The sequence below is a fragment of the Peromyscus californicus genome, unplaced genomic scaffold (assembly GCF_007827085.1).
Source record: "Peromyscus californicus insignis strain IS unplaced genomic scaffold, ASM782708v3 Scaffold_17__1_contigs__length_78620276, whole genome shotgun sequence".
NCBI classification, from domain to species: domain Eukaryota; kingdom Metazoa; phylum Chordata; class Mammalia; order Rodentia; family Cricetidae; genus Peromyscus; species Peromyscus californicus.
The window spans coordinates 24,723,020-24,741,685 of record NW_026294469.1 but is presented as its reverse complement, the minus strand read 5'-3'; the positions used below and the strand labels follow the sequence as shown (position 1 = coordinate 24,741,685).

Genomic DNA, 18,666 nt, shown 5'->3' with positions numbered 1-18,666 from the left:
ATGCTGGGCCATAGAAATGGCTGAGGTACAGGAACTTGCCACCAAGCCTGAGGACCTAAATTCAGTCCCTGAGAGAGAACACCAATTCCTGCAAATTGTCCTCTGATCTCCTCATGTGCACAACTGCAGGAGCACATCTCTTACACACACGTACACACACACACACAATCAAAACATTAAAAAAAACATGTATTATTACTCTTAGGGCTAGAGAAATGATTAAAAACACTTATAGTTCTTCTAGAAGACCCAAATTCCTATCATGGCATCCTTGCTAGACAGCTCATAAAAGCATACACCTGCAGCTCTAGGGGATCCCCCAATTCTGGCCTCTGCAGGCACCCACATACCTGTGCACACACAGAGACAACATACACATATACATACACAATATTTTTAAAGCTTTAATAAAAATGTTATTAATCTTAAATCTAGTAGCGTGGGAAGAAGATGATACAATAAAAGGTTCTAGCCAGGAATAGGGATGTGAATCCATAGTAGAGTGCTTGCCTAGCATGTACAAGGCCTCAAGGTTCAATTTCCAGCACTACAAAATTAATAAATAAATATATATGTATACACACACACACACACACACACACACACACACACACACACACACACACATATATATATATATTTGTTTGTTTGTTTGTTTGTTTGTTTGTTTCCAAAGAGGGTTTCTCTGTGTAACAGCCTTGGCTGTCCTGGAACTTGCTCTGTAGACCAGGCTAGCCTTCAACTCAAGATATCCACCTGCCTCTGCCTCCCGAGTGCTGGGATTAAAGAGTGCACCATCACCTCTCAGATGAATATTTTTTTAATTAAATACCTATAATTAGTGTTATTTAGTTTGAAACCTTCCCCCAAGACCTACATGGTACAAATAAAGAAGTTTTCTGAAGAATTTTAAGGGCTGGAGAAATGGCTCAGTGATTAGAAACACTGGCTATTCTTCTAGAGAACCCAGGTTAGATTCCTAGCACCTACATACCAGCTCAAAACCATCTGTAACTCCAGTTCCAGGGGATCCAAAGTCCTCTTCTAACCTCTAAAAGCATCAGTCTTGCAAATGATGCACAGACATACATGCAGACAAAACATCAACACACATATTTTGTTTTGTTTTTCAAGACAGGGTTCTCTGTATAGACCTGGCTATCCTAGAACTCTGTAGACCAGGCTGGCCTCCAACTCATAGAGATCTGCCTTCCTCTGCCTCCTGAGTGCTGGGATTAAAGGCATGTGTCACCACCATCCAGAAAAAATTCTTAAAAAAAAAAAAATTGAAGAATTGTAAATGCAATGCTCACATATAAATCTAAGTATATAGAGAACTCATTGCTAAACACTGACAAAAGAAATCAAAACAAAGCAGGGGATACCCTGTTTGTGGGTTGAACACTCAGTTTAGCAAAAGTATCAATTTTCCCCAAATGTACACAGGAAGCTAAAACAACTACAATAGCTCAATAATTCAGAAAAAGAGTAAACATAGAAGACTCAGTTCTAAAGCTAATATGCTATTGTGATGGCTAATGTGTGGTCAACATGACTGGATCTGAACTCACCTAAGAAGCATGTCTGAGATAAGTGACGTAGAGAGAAACACCCTGAGACTGGGTAGTACCATCTCACTGGCTGGAACTCAGGACTAAATAGGAAGAAAAAGAGGAAGGCGGATGCCCCAGCACTCATCTGTTTCCTGATCCGCCCAGATGCCAGAAGAGTCCACTACCACAGCTGTGAGCAGTCCTCCTCCCTCACCCTGCCCCCACAGGATGCTGTCTACCCCGGGGAACTGTGAGGTGAAATATCTCCCCCCCACTTAAGTCGTTGCTTCTTCAGTCACAGAAATAAAAAAGTAATTGAGCTATGCAACCAAGGCTGCATGGAACTGGCAGAAGGAAAAGGAAGACCAATGGAAGGAAACACAGAACCCAGATCTAACTCCACACAAGTACAATCAAAAGATTGTTAACAAATGTGCAAAATTAATTCGATTGAGAAAAGACAACATTCCCAACAAACAATGCTGGCACAACTGGATTCTGCATAGGTGGGCAGGGGGGAAGAGGGTGACCTAAATGCCACACTTGATAAAAAATACAACCCAAAAATAATTCAGATTTAAATACATAACTTAGAAATATAAAAATAGCTGGGCGTAGTGGCACATGCTTTTAATCCCAGCAGGGGGGAATCTCTGTGAGTTCAAAACCAGCCTGGTCTTCATAGTAAGTTCTAGGACAAGTGCTACATAGAGAGACCCTGTCTCAACTCCCCCAATGACTGATAGAGGGAAGATGATGGATGGATGGATGGATGGATGGATGGATGGATGGATGGATGGATGGATGGATGGATGGATGGGATGATAATGAAAATTTTTAAAAGAAAACATAAAATCTTCATGAGCTAAGACTTAGTGAAGAATTTAGATCCATAAATGGTGTGGGAAACCAATACAGTAGACTTAATCAAAATTAAAGTTTTACTGTAGGGGGAAAAGATGTTAAAAGGCTGGAGAAATGGTTCAATAGATAAGACTGCAGGTTTTTCTAGCAGATGACCCAATTTTGGTTACTAGCACTCATATGAGGCAGCTCAAATCTGCCTGTAATTCCAGTTCCAGAGTATCCAACATCTTCTTCTGGCCTTCAAGTACACTTAGACCAACATACATATACCCATACATAAATACAGACACATACACATATGCACATAATCAAAATAAAATAAAATCTTTATGAACAAAAGAGGGAAAAAATCCTGTTAAGAGGATAAAATACAAGAGACATCTCTACTTTCCCATGGATAAGTTATAACCATGCCATGGGGTAGCAATTAAAAGTTTAAACAACCTCCAAAAAAAAAAAAAAAAATGTGCCAGGCAGTGGTCGCAGCATGCACCTTAAATCCTAGCACTTGGGTGGCAGAGTCAAGCAGATCTTTGTGAGTTTGAGGCTGGCCTACAGAGTGAGTTCCAGGACAGCCAAGGCTACACTGAGAAACCCTATCTTGAAAAATAAAAAAATTGGCCGGGCGGTGGTGGCGCACGCCTTTAATCCCAGCACTCGGGAGGCAGAGCCAGGCGGATCTCTGTGAGTTCGAGGCCAGCCTGGGCTACCAAGTGAGTTCCAGGAAAGGCGCAAAGCTACACAGAGAAACCCTGTCTCGAAAAACCAAAAAAAAAAAAAAAGAAAAATAAAAAAATTTAAAAAAAGTTTAAACATTCGTTACATACACCTACATTGATGGCCTTCAAAATCAGACAGTGTTCTCAGAGGAGAAAAAGCCAATCTCAAAAGATGAGTGTAACATCCTTAAAGGGACAGAATTGCAAAGTGATTCAGGAAAGAGGAGAAGAGGTGCATGAATGAGTAACAAGAAGATGAACGGGTTCCTTGTATCTTGACTGCAGCATAGTTATATAAAATCTACAGATGTAATAAAAAGGAAAGTTATAGATACACATTGAACCAGTGTCAGTGTCCTGATTTTGAAATCACACTATTATAGTTTCAAATGAAAAGCTGGATGAAGTGTACACTGGACCTCTCCACTACCATTATAATTTCCAGTGAATTTATAATTATTTCAAAATAAAAAGTTAAAATAAAGCAACCTATTAATTGACTGTTGTTAGTATAACTAAATTACTGGACCAAATGTTGCCAAGCAATCTAACTTGACTAGAAATTGGCACAGCTGAATTCAAATGGCTCTACGCTGAGATAAGAGTTTTTCCCCCCCTTTTCTTTTTTGTTCAGAGACAGTCTCATGTGTCCCAGGATGTATCCCAGGCTGGCTTTGAATTTACTATGTAGCTAAGGATGACCTAGAACTTCCTGTCTCCACCTACTGAGTACTGAGATTACAGGAGAATGCCACTTCTGCCTGGTTTTATGTGCTGTTGAGATCAAACTCAGGGTCTCAAGCGTGCAAAGCAAGCACTGTACCAGCTGAGCTACAACCCAAGTTCCTGGAACAAATACTTCTAACTTTAAAGAATTTGCCCCATGGGGCTGGAGAGATGGCTCAGAGGTTAAGAGCACTGACTGCTCTTCCAAAGGTCCTGAGTTCAATTCCCAGCAACCACATGGTGGCTCACAACCATCTGTAATGAGATCTGGTGCCCTCTTCTGGCCTGCAGGGATATATGCAGACAAAACACTGTATACATAATAAATAAATAAATCTTAAAAAAGAAAAAAAAAAAAGAATTTGCCCCAGTTCTTAGCACCCACCATTCAGGTTACAAGAAAATAAATTACACGGTATTTCATGTAGCAAGTCCCTTAATTTATCTATTAAAAGAATAGTTATTTGCACAAGAGTTACTGCATGACAATTTACTCCTCTGCACTTCTCCCTCCACTCCTGTTACCACGCAGCAGTGACAATGGTGTCCAGACTCGGGGTCCTGCCTTTACTCTCTCCTACCTCTCAACCTCTCTAACCTTCCTGTGCAAAGCTCAGAGACTAATCTCCCACAAACCACCACTTTTCCTTATATTTGATGTTGCCTAGATGGTAGAACTTCTTAAAATTAAAGAAACATTTCAGTTTAATTTTTTCTTTTTTTTTTTTGGTTTTTCGAGACAGGGTTTCTCTGTGTAGCTTTGCGCCTCTCCTGGAACTCACTTGGTAGCCCAGGCTGGCCTCGAACTCACAGAGATCCGCCTGGCTCTGCCTCCCGAGTGCTGGGATTAAAGGCGTGCGCCACCACCGCCCGGCTTAATTTTTTTTTTTTAAGTTTTAAAAATAAACACAAACCAATACTGGAAAGAGCTGCTTCCCGAGGGAGTGGGCCCTGCATCACTTGATGTACTGGAACATATGGGAAGCTGAAAACCTGTCCCAACAATAGAATCCTGTGATTCTATATCATTCCCTAAAAGTCCTGCCCTTCCACACCTGGCATTCCAAGCCACTCTCTAAAACAGCGCCCTAAGCCAAGAGCACACCCTTAACTCCAGCTATTTGAGAGGCTGAAAGGTAAATCCAAGGCCAGCCTGGGCATGAAAACAGAATGAAAACAAAAAACGCACAGGAAATAATTTCCGAGACCACTTAGGGGGAGGGTGTTTTCTGAGATCCAGCCCAGGACCTTGCGCATGCTTAGCAACCACTCTACCACTTGAGCCAACCCCTCCCCCTCCGGCCTCCCCTAACCTTTCCTATCAGCAGTGCTCCATTAACATTCTCCTGCAGTGGGAGTCCTCACCATTCTCCAGGCATGACTTGAATGTGCTCCTGCTTCCCTGGATGACATTCTCCTTTTCTTCTCCACTTCAAGAGCCAAGGGATGTTCTAACACATTATGGAAGATTTCTAACCTGGTATTTATCTTCTCATCATTCTTTCTATATTCATTCTATTAATTTATGTTTCATATCCATTTGTCCCAACTATAAGTTCTACAACAAAACAGAAAAAACAGCCTCTCTGCTTTGGGGGCATGGATGAGACTTGCCTCTACAGGTCATATATTTGAATGTTTGGCCCAGTTGGTGGAGCTGTCTGGCAAGGATTAGGAGGTGTGGATGAGGAATGTCCAGGAGATGGGCTTTGAGGTTTCAAAGGTTCACACCATTCCCAGTGTGTGTGTCTCTCTCTCTGCTTCACGCTTATAGTAAAGATGCAGCTCTCAGCTACTGCTCCAGCAGCACCATGCCTGCCTGCCACCACGCTCCCCACCATGACCATCATGGACTCTAGCTAACCCTCTGAAACTGTAAGTCCCCAATAAACTCTTCCTTCTGTAAGTTGTCTTGGTCATGGTGTCTGTATAGCAACAGATAACTAAGACAATACTAGAACAGTGTCTCCCCTGTCAGAGGAACACACATAATCAAATTCTGTTGGGTTTTTCTTTTTCCCCAACATACATTCTTCCTAGAAGATTCACTTTTACCCAATCATGTATTTATTTGAATCCTCTTTCATTTTCTTTCTGGATTTTGTCGGTGCCCGCCCCCCACCCCCCATCTCATTTTGTAGCCCATGATAGCTACTTGGCCTCTTTACTGAAAAACAATGTTATTGGAAACAATAAAAGATTATACAAAGGTGTGCCTCGGCTTCTTTGAGTCTTCACCCAGGTGGATGCTTGGGCAGCAGGGAAGAAGTTGCTGGTATTAGAACAAGTCCCTACTATCAGCTTTTGAAAGCCAACTGCTGATTGGGGCCCAATATTACAAGTCCTGCTGTTTTAGCTTAGTTCTTTATTTTTAAGGATAAGGGCTGACTATGTATCCCAGGTGCAATTCTCAATCTTCCTGCCTAAGCTTTCTCTTTTTTTGGTTTTTCGAGACAGGGTTTCTCTGTAGCTTTGTAGCCTGTCCTGGAACTCGCTCTGTAGACCAGGCTGGCCTCGAAATCACAGAGATCTGCCTGCCTCTGCCTCCCAAGTGCATGTGCCACCAACGCCCGGTTTCTGCCTAAGCTCTCTAAGAGGTAAGATTACAGGCAAGTCTCACAACAACCATCAAGTAAAAGTCTATTCCATTAAAAGGTATGTAATAATTATCTTGAGTAGCAACTTGTTCAGATTTAGAATCATTATGGAAACAAATTTCCAGGAATATCTATGTGGGGTTATCTAGATTAGGTTAACCGAGAAAGACCTACTCTAAATGTGGACCATGGTACAGGCCGGCTCTCCTTTTGCAATCACTTAAATCCTCTCATCTGTCTGTTGAATGTCCCAGAGGCAGCTAAGTGCTTTCTTTTTCTTCTAGTCAGAACTCTTACTATTCAAGGACTCATAAAATACTCTTAAGATAACCAGAGGCAGACCTCCTCTGTATGAACTGTTGAAATACATATGCATAGGGCCAGGCATGATGGCACACAGTTATGATAATTTGGGAAATGGAGGCAAAATGACCCAGGTAGCAAGACCCCATCTTTAAAAATTAAAATTAAAAGAAAAGAACCTACTGTGTGCACAAGACATCAGTGACTCATGATGAGTAAAAGGTGTCTTTGTGGGTAACAGAAGTGCTCCGAACCTAAGACAGCAACAATGGGGCTGGAGAGATGTCTCAGTGGTTAAGAGCACTGGCTGCTCTTCCAGAGGACCCACATTGCAGCTCACAACTGTCTGTAACTCAAGGACCAGTGGATCTGACTCTCTCACAAAGACATGTAGGTCGAACACCAATGCACATAAAAATAAAAACCTTAAGAGAAGAAATTAAAAGAAAAAAAAAAAGACAGCAACTATGGCTGCTTAACCCTGTGAATATACTAAAAACACTGAAAGGATAACTCTTACACCATGTGCACTGTATCAACTTTTTATGATTCTTCACCTACATGAGAGCATTCATATTTGTCAACGAGAAGTAAAACAACACTCCAATTTTGAGAAAGGAAATACAGACTCACATTGTACTCTCTAGGAAAGTTACTTATCCTAAAACATGTGCCTATCACAAACCAGTACCATGTTAGGTACCACAGAGAAAGACCACCAGACTACAAAATATACTGCAAAGGGGAGGGCAACCCATTTAATTATCACTGTAAAAAGAACTAGGGAAAAAACCAGAAACAAAAACAAAGCTAAGACTGACCTCATCAAAGAAAGGGTACATATGAGAAACACCAGTATGGGTCAGCCTATACAAGGCTCAGCACCTAGCCTAAGCAGACTGTCATTATAATGCAACCCGAGACCATAGGAGTTTAGAAGTCCTGAAATTAATAACTGACTCCCACTTTCCACAGGAGGCTCACCTGGTCATTTTATTACCCTAGGGGAAAATGGACCTGAGTTTATGAATGTGGGCATTTCTGACACATTTATAGCATTATGGCAGGTAGTGTTTTAAGGTACCCAAATTTTCATTCATGTTATTCATATAAGGGACTAATACAAAAAGAAATTTATGCTACAAAACTGTATGCGTTCATTAATTATGGTTGTATAGAAAAGAAAGCACAGGGCACACACAAACCCCAAACACAGAAGGTCTGACTTAGAACTCAAAAGTATTTATTATAAATGTATAAACAAATACTTCTTTGAATATGGCAAACTTGGTTTTTTTTTTAAACAGTGTAGGAAAAATCTTAGATTAGGAATTAGCAAACTGTATTTTGTATATCAAAACAGCATACCTTCTGCTTTTATAAGTTTTATCAGATTACACATTGTGCATTTATGCATATATTCTCCATAGCTGTTTTCTAAACTCAACAGCAGGGCTGAATAGTTTCAGCAGAGATTCTATGGCCAGTAAAACTAAAATACTATCTGGCCCTTTACCAAAAAAAAATCTAGAAACGCCTATCTAATCAAAAGTAGTCAACACTGATACAGAGCAAACATACCTTACACTACCTTTAGGAGCAAGATGTTTCCACAGATACCAACAAGGCATTTTCTTAGATAAGCATTTATTTAATATACTAGTAAAACAAGTAACATCAGGGCTTAGGATCACTAAAGGCCTTCTAGAGAAAGGAATTCATATTTTCTTCTGCTGAATAATAAATCATCCAAAAAACAATGGTAGCTTCAAAGGAACATGTACACTCCTCAGGGGAGGAATGGATACCTATTTGCAAAGTAGTTTACTCATATGCTTGGAAAAGTCTGCTGATGGCTTTACCTCCTCACTACAGAACTCCCTGAGTGTTCTTATGGCACAGTAGCCAACTTTCCCCCTGGTGAGTAACCCATGAGAAACAAAGCCAATCAGGGCCAGTGAGATGGCTCAAGCAAGGCTGTTGCTTCCAAGCTTGACAACCTGAGTTCAATCCCCAGGACACACACAGTTTTTTTTTAAAAAAAAAAACTAACTCCCACAAGCTGTCCTCAGACTTCCACATGCATGCTGAGTACAAACACAGGTCCGTGTACAGATATAAATAAATGTAACTTTTAAATTTTACTGAATTTCTAGGAAGATATATCTCTCTTCATATGTAAAGCAATTATTGACCTACCTTGTTTTCTAACATCTTCTACAGCAGCCACAAGCTCCTCCTTGAGAAATTGACTCTCTTTTGCAATTTTATCCCCCTTTTCCAAAAAATTCTCAGTTGCTTGTTCAACAGATGCAGCCAAAACATGGGCCTTCTTAGAACGGCCTCTCTTCTTATTAGAGGGCCCTTTACTGTTGGTGTTTACCAGGGTTGTCACCTAAGAGTTTAAGTTTAAAAAAAAAAATAAATCATTTAAAATGAAAACTAACAGACTAATATCTTTAAAGACTTAGCAAACCTATGTTCATAAGGAAGTAAGGCATCACACTTAGATTTAGAGAGCTTGCTAAGCATAACACAATTCTTTCCAGATTTGTTAACAGAAAAATGATGCTATGTTTAGTTTCCAAAACAATTTATTTCTTAATATGTAAGACAAGAAATGTAATGCATTTTAATTTTTTTTTTTTTTTTTTTTTTTTTTTGGTTTTTCGAGACAGGGTTTCTCTGTGTAGCTTTGCGCCTTTTCCTGGAACTCACTTGGTAGCCCAGGCTGGCCTCGAACTCACAGAGATCCACCTGGCTCTGCCTCCCGAGTGCTGGGATTAAAGGCGGCATTTTAATTTCTTAAACAATCATTAGTTTTTGGAATAACTTCACGGACTGAAACTAAGATTAGTGATAAATGCAATGCCTCTTTTTTTAGTGAAGAAATTCCAGAAAAAGCTGAATGATGAATTCCGCTTTACCAGAAGACTACTTATATCATTGTTACCAATCTGCAAAATGCTTTAAGAAAACTTACTTCTGAAGTCTGTTCAAGCTTGCTTATTAACACAAATCTTAGCATTAATTAGTAAAGGTCCTTAATAAAGAAAAGAAAGATTGCCCACAGAAGCCTACTGTGATGATGCTTAAAGTTCCAGAACTTTAGCCATCATTAATAAGTTTAATATACCAGATGATCTGTAGGTTGAAGATGATTAAAGACTTGTTACAGTATAAACCTGCCAAACACAGACCTGAAAGGTACAGAATATACTGGGTTCAAGAAAGCAAATATTGCACCTAACCCCCACACAGCTACATAGAGATACATAAAATAGTAGTTTATGACTTGGAAGGCAATCTTTGAAGACGGTAAATGCCATTCGCATTTTCTCTCTCCTCTAATACATAAATATACACATATACTAGCTATGCCAAGAGTAAAAATATATAGCTAGCTGCTGTTACTAAATGCCATCACATTATGATACATGTATTGTAACAGAAAATACCAAACCCACACCCTCAAACTCAGTTACCTGCCAACTGACCCTACACGACGAAAGGTGACTAAGCTGAATGAGGCACCATGACAATCAAGTTCCATCTTCCTTGATTTCCTCTCTAATGGAGGGTGACGTTATCAGCAAAGCACACACATTTGGAAATGTGCACTACATACTAACAACCTTTACTACCAGCAGTAAGACTTTAGAGAAGGGTAGCAGCTGTAGTCTAAAGAATTAACTAAAGCTAGGCATAGCGGCACATGGCTCTAGGCCAAGCAGTATTTACACGGTGAAGACAGCAATCAGGAGAGTTCAAGTTCAGCCTCAGCTACCTAAGGAGCTTTAAGACCAGTCTTGGTGATACAAAACCTTGTCTCAAAAACAGTAACAAAAAGAATTAAGTAAATGTATGTGGGGCTGGTGAGATGGCTCAGCGGTTAGGAGCACATGCTGTTCTTCCAGAGGATCTGGGTTCAATTCCCAGCACCCACATGTCAGCTAACAACTGTCTGTAACTCCAAGATCTGACACTCTCACACAGACACATGCAGGCAAAACACCAATGCACATAAAATAAAAATAATTTTTAATAAATAAATATGTGTCGATAGTAATGGAGCCAAATCATCTAAGTACTTATCCGACTAACTAAACTCAACCAGTTCAATAAAGACTCTGAGCTAACAAGCTCGGTCACGAGTCTGTTAGTCAGGCCTATTGCAAAAGAATGACAGAACAGCTGTGTATTTGCGTTTCCAGATTCTCACCTGTGTAACAAGAGGCTCCAATAGTCGCTCAACAGCCAGAGTCCTGATCTCTAGACTTTTTGGGTCCCATTTGAAGTTTATGTTGCCCGTGTGGACGGCAGTCATTTCTAAGAAACAAAAAGCCAAAGTCAGGCAAACGTCAAACAAAAACATAAAATAAACCTCTAACAAAGACTTTTCCATCAGTAAAGAAGAATTTACAAGAGGAAATAATTGTAACTAACCTGAAAATGACCTCGAATACATAACAATTTTATGTCTAAAAACACTAAAGGACAATCCTGAGCACAGAGAACCTTTCCATTTTGACTTCTCTAATACCAAGATACTTCTAGTTCCAGTTTCTCCAGTCCAACAACGGTGCAGCATGAAAAGCTAAAGTGAAGGGTATTTTGAAAGAAATTTCTGCCAAGCCTGATGACACATGCTTTTAATCCCAGCACTTGGAGGGGGGGGCGGGTCAGAGGCAGTCAAATCTCTATGAGTTTGAAGCCAGGCTGTTCTACATACTGAGTTCCAGGCCATCCAAGGCTATATAGTGAGACCCTGATTTAAAAAAAAAAAAAGGAAGGAAGGAAGGAAATTTCTTCAGAAACTAATACAGAAATTTTTCTCTTATTCCACCACATCTACTGCAGTATCCATTTCATTTTTGTTTTAGTTTTTTTGTTTTTGTTTTTGCTTTTTGAGACAGGATTTATCTGTGTAGTTTTGGTACCTGTCCTGGATCTCGCTCTGTAGACCAAGACGGCCTCAAACTCAGAGATCTATCTGCCTTGGCTCTACCTCCTGAGTGCTGGGACTAAAGGCATGCACCACCGCTGCCCGGAATCAATATATTTTTTTATTAGAGATATTTTATCTAGGCACCAAGTATTCAAAATATAGCATGTATTACTTTACACTTATGAAATAACTCAATTCAGAAAAACCACATTAAAAATGTTCATTAAACCGGGCGGTAGTGGCACACACCTTTAATCCCAGCACTTGGGAGGCAGAGCCAGGCAGATCTCTGTGAGTTCGAGGCCAGCCTGGTCTATAGAGTGAGCTCCAGGACAGGCACCAAAACTATACAGAGAAATCGTGTCTCGAAAAACCAAAAAAAAAAAAAGCCTAAAACCAAGTAGATAGACAGTAACTGAAATACTGAATAACTACATGGTGCCATAGAAACCCAGATTATTTATGACAAAACACTAACTTTACCTTACAAAAAAACATGGACCACATACCCTTAACCAAATTATCAAAATTAACATCAGTAACAGAGGACAAACTGACACCATGTATCTCTTGTCATGATACATTAGGAAAGATAAAATATTATTCTAGAGACTATAGGGATGGCTCAGCAGTTAAAAGTAAATACTGCCATGGTTGTGGCTCACACCTTTATTTCCAGCACCTGGGAGGCAGAGGTGGGCGATCTCTGTGAGTCCGAAGCCAGCACATACTGCTCTTCCAGAAGACCCAAGTTCAATCACCCAGCACTCACATCGGGCAGCTCACAACTATAACTCCAAATCCACTGGATCTGACACCTGTGGCCTCTGTAGTACTTTATCACAAAACTACATAACTTCAGTCTAATATTAAGTAAATATCAGACTAACTGACAGTGAGGCATATTCCACAAAATTAAGAAAAGGTCAAGAAACCTAAGATAAAATTTGAAAATGGATTCTTATTTTTTAATAAGCATAATAATTAATGTTAAATTTCCAAATTTTCACCATTTCACTTTAATTAAGCACCAATAAAACACTGAATCACATAATGCGAATGGGGGGTAGACTTGCCTAATCTAACAACACAAAAAGCAGTTTCCAGAGAATTTGCTCCCTATGCTTGTATTATGCCCAGCCTATGTACTTCGGTCTTTAAAGGTTATTTGTCCACTAGTCAGTAAGCCTTAAGAGATAGGATGGTCTAGATTGTTAAAGAGTGCTAACAGCTCAAGCAAATGTCATCAAATGTCACAGATAAGACATTTCAGAAGAAATTGTTTGCCCTGTGGATCCTAGTTCCCTAACATTTCAAAGAGACCGCTTCAGTACAAATAAGAACCTTTCAGGATTAGAGGGCTAGACCCTGTGGTTAAGTAAAGACAGTTCTAAGTGGGCATTTAAAGCAATTCGTAGTTCCTGAGCAAGCATAACACAATTCACTGTTGGGGGAGAGGGTAGTAGTGCTTGGAAATGAACCCAGAGCCTGACACAAGAGTCTGTTACTCCACTACTAACAACAATTCACTTTCCCAAAGAAATTCTTCTAATTTTTCTAAAATAAAATGCTTTCCAGATACAGGTAAACCAATTTAAAAAAAAAAAAAGTTTCGGCATTTAAGGTTTTGTTTATTTGAGACAGGGTCTCACTATGTAGCCTTGGCTGGTGTGGAACTCATAGTGATCAACCTGCCTCTGCCTTTGAAGTGCTGGGTCTAAAGGTGTGAGCCACCACACCTACAGAGAAATTAATTTAAGATTTAGTTTTATGTTTTATCTTGCCTTTATGTATGCATGCATACCACATACATGCAGAGTGCCCATGGAGCCAGAAGAGAGCATTGGATCGCTAAGCTGCCGCATGGGCACCAGAAACCAAACCAAATCCTCTAGGAGAGCAGCAAGTGCTCCAGCCCCCAAATTAGATTATTTTAACAAAGTGGAAATGGTGGTCTACACCTGTTATGCCAACACTTGGTTGTGTCGGGAGGATCATCATAAGGCCATCCTAGATACTGAGTTGAGTCCAGCTTGAGCTACAGAATGAAACCCTGTCTCAAAACAATAAACAAAAAAAACAAAATCTTCTGAATCTTTTGTTTTCCTGATTTTGACACTTCAGAGCCCCAGAGCTTCCCATGTGTTAAGAGTGAGCTCTATTGAGAAAGCCAAGGCTCTGCTACTTTCAAAAACAATGCAAACGGCGGACGATAAACACAATGAATGAAAATGACACGTGGCCTCTCCAGGTGGGGGATGGACAGAACAGACCTACAAAAAAGACCAACTCAAAAGCTGTGCCCAACTGATCAACTCCTGGCAATTACCACAGACTCAGTTATTTAAAATGATTTGAATTTAAGAGAAGCCAGACATACAGATTTCTACTTGAAATCTCCAAATTTAACTGTTACCAACAACTTCCCCAAAATCTCCAGTTCCAAATTCTACAAACTCTTAAAGTCTCTAAGAAGATCGCCTTCCTTCATGGACATTCACCCTAATTAAAGAGGTTGAAGAAAAGTACTCAATTGCACACACTGAGAACAACAGATATAGAGAACTTGAAAACAGAACTTGTCTAAGACTCAAAAAAACATAATAGAAGCAGGCTGCCTAATGTAGAACTTTTTAATGAAATAAAGTTTTATTTATGAGGAAAATAATTTCAAGGCTGTTTGACTTTGAAGTATTAAGCCATAGACAGGTGAATAAAAATAGACAAGTATCTGAATGAACATGAGGACATGAATGTTTCTAGGTATGATCGAGGAGAAGGGTTTTATTGTAGATATAAGGGAAAGAACAGCCCAGGGCATCTGGAAGCGTCCAGATGAAACATGTCATGAGAGAAGAGAAAGCAGAGGGGAGAGAAGAGAGAAAGAGAGAGAGGAAAGAAGGCAAGCTGACCTAGAAAGCCGCCGCCGACCAAGAGAGGAGCCATGAGCCAGGAGAGCAGCGAGGCCAAAAGTGGCTGGTTTCTATAGCCATTAGAAGCTGGGGAACAGAAGCTCAGTCCCCTGAGTTAGCCAGGTTTAGGGTAGGAGGTGGGGTGAGAAGTGCCGGGAGGGGCCACAAATACTGAGTGAGCCTTGACTTGGGTTTCTTCTGGACCTGACAGCGTCAATTTTGGAAATAAAAAGTCCATTACTACAAATTATACAGATTAGTGAAAAGATAATACTGTATTTTGTTCAATTTTATAAACTTGAAAAGTATATTCCATAACACAACGTTCCAAACCTTGAATAAAAAAATCAGAATATGAATAACTGTAAATTTATCAGAGGCTACAGACACTAGATAAATATGTATTATGTCACAATTAAATGAGAAAAATATCAAGCTTTAGAGAAAATGTGGAGGGCTGGCGTTCATTCTTTTTAATACTTTTTGAGATTATAATCACATTATGTCTTCTTTTCCTTTCCTCCCTCCTGTTGTGGGATAATCTTTTTTGTAAGCTGTGAAGATGTGTCTCCAGAAAGGCACCTTCTGATTGGTTTAATAAAGAGCTGACAGGCCAAAAGCTAGGCAGGAGAGGATAGGCAGGACTTCCATGCAGAGACAGGAACTCTGGGAAGAAGAGAGGCACAATTCGCCATCCAGACTCAGAGGAAGTGGGAAACACAGTACTGAGCAGAGATAACAAGCCACGGGGCAGAAAGCAGATTAATATAAATAGATTAATTAAAAAGCTAATTGGGAACAACCCTAAGCTAAGGCCAAGCTTCCACAATTAATAAGTCTCCATGTCACTATTTGGGAGCTGGCAGTTCAAAGAAAGACCTACTACACCCTCCGAACCTTCCCATGCATTACTCCCCACCCCACACCTCCACCCACCCCCATTTCTCTCCTTCAAGTACATGGCCTATTTTCTTTATCTTGTGCAAGCAACATCTTTAACCAAAAGCCCTGCCAAGCAACCAGCGAGCCTGACACCAAGCCTGAAGACTAGAGTTCAACTCTCAGGTCCTACGTGGTAAAAGGAGAGAGCCACTGGGTCCTTCAAAGTCGTGTCCTCTGACTTCCACATGTACACCATGGTGCACACACCACACAAATACACAGTAAGCAAATGTATATGCATACATACACATGTACACACACACACACTCCTGACCAAAGTGACATCAAACAATATTAAGTTATACTACAGAAACAAGTTAGTCCTTTGATGGCCCACTGCTGAGAAAGGCACAAACAAAATTATAGCTCTTAATATTTACAAAGACCATAATCCAGAAGGAAGACCAGCTTCTGACACTAGCTTTTCCACTAACTTATTTTCTGACTTTGGGGAAGTTATTTCTCTTGTCCGAAGCTTCAACTTTCTCATCTGCAAAATCGAAAGGGGAGGACCAGAAAGATGGCTCAGCAGTTAAGAGCACCTGCTGTTCTTGCAGAGGACCCAAGTACAGTTCCCAACACCCACATCAGACAGCTCATAATCACCAGCTCCAAGGAATCAGACACCATCTTCTGACCTCTGTAGACACCCACACAACTGTAGCATTCACTCACACAGACATACACACATACACATAAGTAAATTTTAAAATTTTAATCTTTAAAAAAAAAAAAAAAAAAAAAGCCGGGCGGTGGAAGCACACACCTTTAATCCCAGCACTTGGGAGGCAGAGCCAGGTGGATCTCTGTGAGTTCGAAGCCAGGCTGGTCTACAAAACGAGGTCCAGGAAAGGTGCAAAGCTACACAGAGAAACCCTGTCTCGAAAAACAAAATAAAACAAAACAAAAAAAAGAGTGAGCCACATGGTGGTATATGCTTGCAATTCCAGAATTTAGGAAGCCAAAGCCAAAGAGTCATCAATCAAGACTGGCCAGGACTGTAAAACCCTGTCTCCAAAAATACACACACACACACACACACACACACACACACACACACACACACACACACACACACAGAAAAACTACAGGCCAGTGAGATAGATGAGCCAATAAAGATTCCTGAGGAGCCTGATGCATATAAATTCCATCCTCACAACCCACATGGTAGAGAGAACCAACTCTCTAGCGTTTTCTAACCTTCACAGGTGTCACACACAGGCAGACAGACAGGCAGACAGACAGGCAGGCAGGCAGGCAGGCAGGCAGACAGACAGACAGACAGAGATATATACACACAGTAAATAAAAGTAATAAAAGAAATTTAAAAGTTGGAGAGATGGCCAAGCAGTTAAGAGAACTCTTGTTCAGCTCCCAGCACCCACACAGCAGCTCACAACTGCTTGTGACTACAGGCCAGGAATCTGATCCCCTTTCCTTACTTCCCCAGGCACTCCATGTATGTGCTGCACATACAGCAAACACTTATACACATAAAATTATAAAATAAAAATATGCATTTTTTAATTTTAAAGAGGTTAAATTTCAGCCGGGCGGTGGTGGCGCACGCCTTTAATCCCAGCACTCGGGAGGCAGAGCCAGGCGGATCTCTGTGAGTTCGAGGCCAGCCTGGGCTACCAAGTGAGTTCCAGGACAGGCGCAAAGCTACACAGAGAAACCCTGTCTCGAAAAACCAAAAAAAAAAAAAAAAAAAAAAAAAAAGAGGTTAAATTTCATATCCTACAGCCTTTGAGACCTAAAATTAAAGTCTTTTTTTTTTTTTTTTCCTTTTTGGTTTTTTCAAGACAGGGTTTCTCTGTGTAGTTTTGGTGTCGTCCTGGATCTCGCTCTGTAGACCAGGCTGGCCTCGAACTCACAGAGATCCGCCTGGCTCTGCCTCCCGTGCTGGGATTAAAGGTGTGCACCACCACGGCCCAGTGAAGTCTTTTTTTTTTTTTTTTAATTAAATTTATTCTTTGACATTTTCATACATGTATAAAATACATTCTAATTATTCTTCCTTCCCATCCCTGTGAAGCCCTTCCTTCCTACAAATCCCTTTCTGTATGCGTGCCCTGGGAAGCCGGAGGCTTTGGATCCCCAGAGCTGGAGTTGTTGCATGTGAACTATCTGATTAGGGTGGGACCAAATGTGGGTCCTCTGCAAGAGTAGTACTCATTCTTAATCACTGAGTCATCTCTCCAGCCCCCAGACATTTACAAGGCCTTTGACACTAAATCAACTTAACTAAAGTCGGGTAAGCTCCCACTAGTGCCTATGACTTCCCAACCCACAGTTCTGACCAAGTTTACAGTACATAGGTTTCCTCATGTGGAACGGGCCTCATATCAACTAACAGAAAGTGGCTAGCTACCTCCATAATAGTCACACCGCTACAGTACAAGTGGGCACATCATAATAGTCACACCGCTACAGTACAAGTGGGCACATCATAATAGTCACACCGCTACAGTACAAGTGGGCACATCTTTCTTGGCAGATTGTCGTTGAAGTCAGTGAGGTTTACACCTGATTAAGACCACTGATGCCTTTTCTCATCTACTAGCCTACACAGAGAGCACCTCCCACCACTATGAAAAGTAGCCAGCAGGGAGGAAGCTTCCAGGTCAGCTGCACCTTGCAAACAAGGCATGAGGTGCCTGCGGCAACAGGTCTTTCTAATGCTCTTTTCACTAGGTCAGTGGTTCTCACCCTTCCGAATACCGCAACCCTTTAATACAGTTCCTCATGTGTGGTGACCCCAACCACAACATTATTCTTGTTGCTACTTCATAACTGCAATTTTGCTATTGCTATGAATCATAATGTAAATATCTGACATGCAACCTTTGTGAAAGGGTTGTTATGATCCAAAAGGGTTATGAACCACTGGTTGAGAACCGCTGACTTATGTTATCTCAACAGGCTTTGTTTTATTAAACTTAATTTTCTCAAGCTTAATATGTGCTCCATGTTTTAAGGCAACAATACTTAAATATTTTTATATTCCACAAGGTCCTGGCAAAGTACTTTCTAAAGGGCACAGCGGTGTAAGCAGAACTGAATTTATGCAACCCATTTGAAAATATTCACAAGCCT

General features: G+C 40.6%; 1 protein-coding gene across 1 annotated transcript in view; it reads right to left on the bottom strand.

The window, feature by feature from the left end:
• Positions 1 to 18,666, bottom strand: part of Ctnna1 (catenin alpha 1) — a 139,117-nt gene that overhangs the window by 101,181 nt on the left and 19,270 nt on the right. The window contains exons 2-3 of the mRNA XM_052741872.1: positions 10,988 to 11,094; positions 8,965 to 9,160 (exon numbers count right to left, since the gene is read on the bottom strand). Coding sequence (XP_052597832.1) covers positions 8,965 to 9,160; positions 10,988 to 11,092 — 301 coding nt within the window. The 5' untranslated portion in view covers positions 11,093 to 11,094. The remainder of the gene's footprint in view (positions 1 to 8,964; positions 9,161 to 10,987; positions 11,095 to 18,666) is intronic.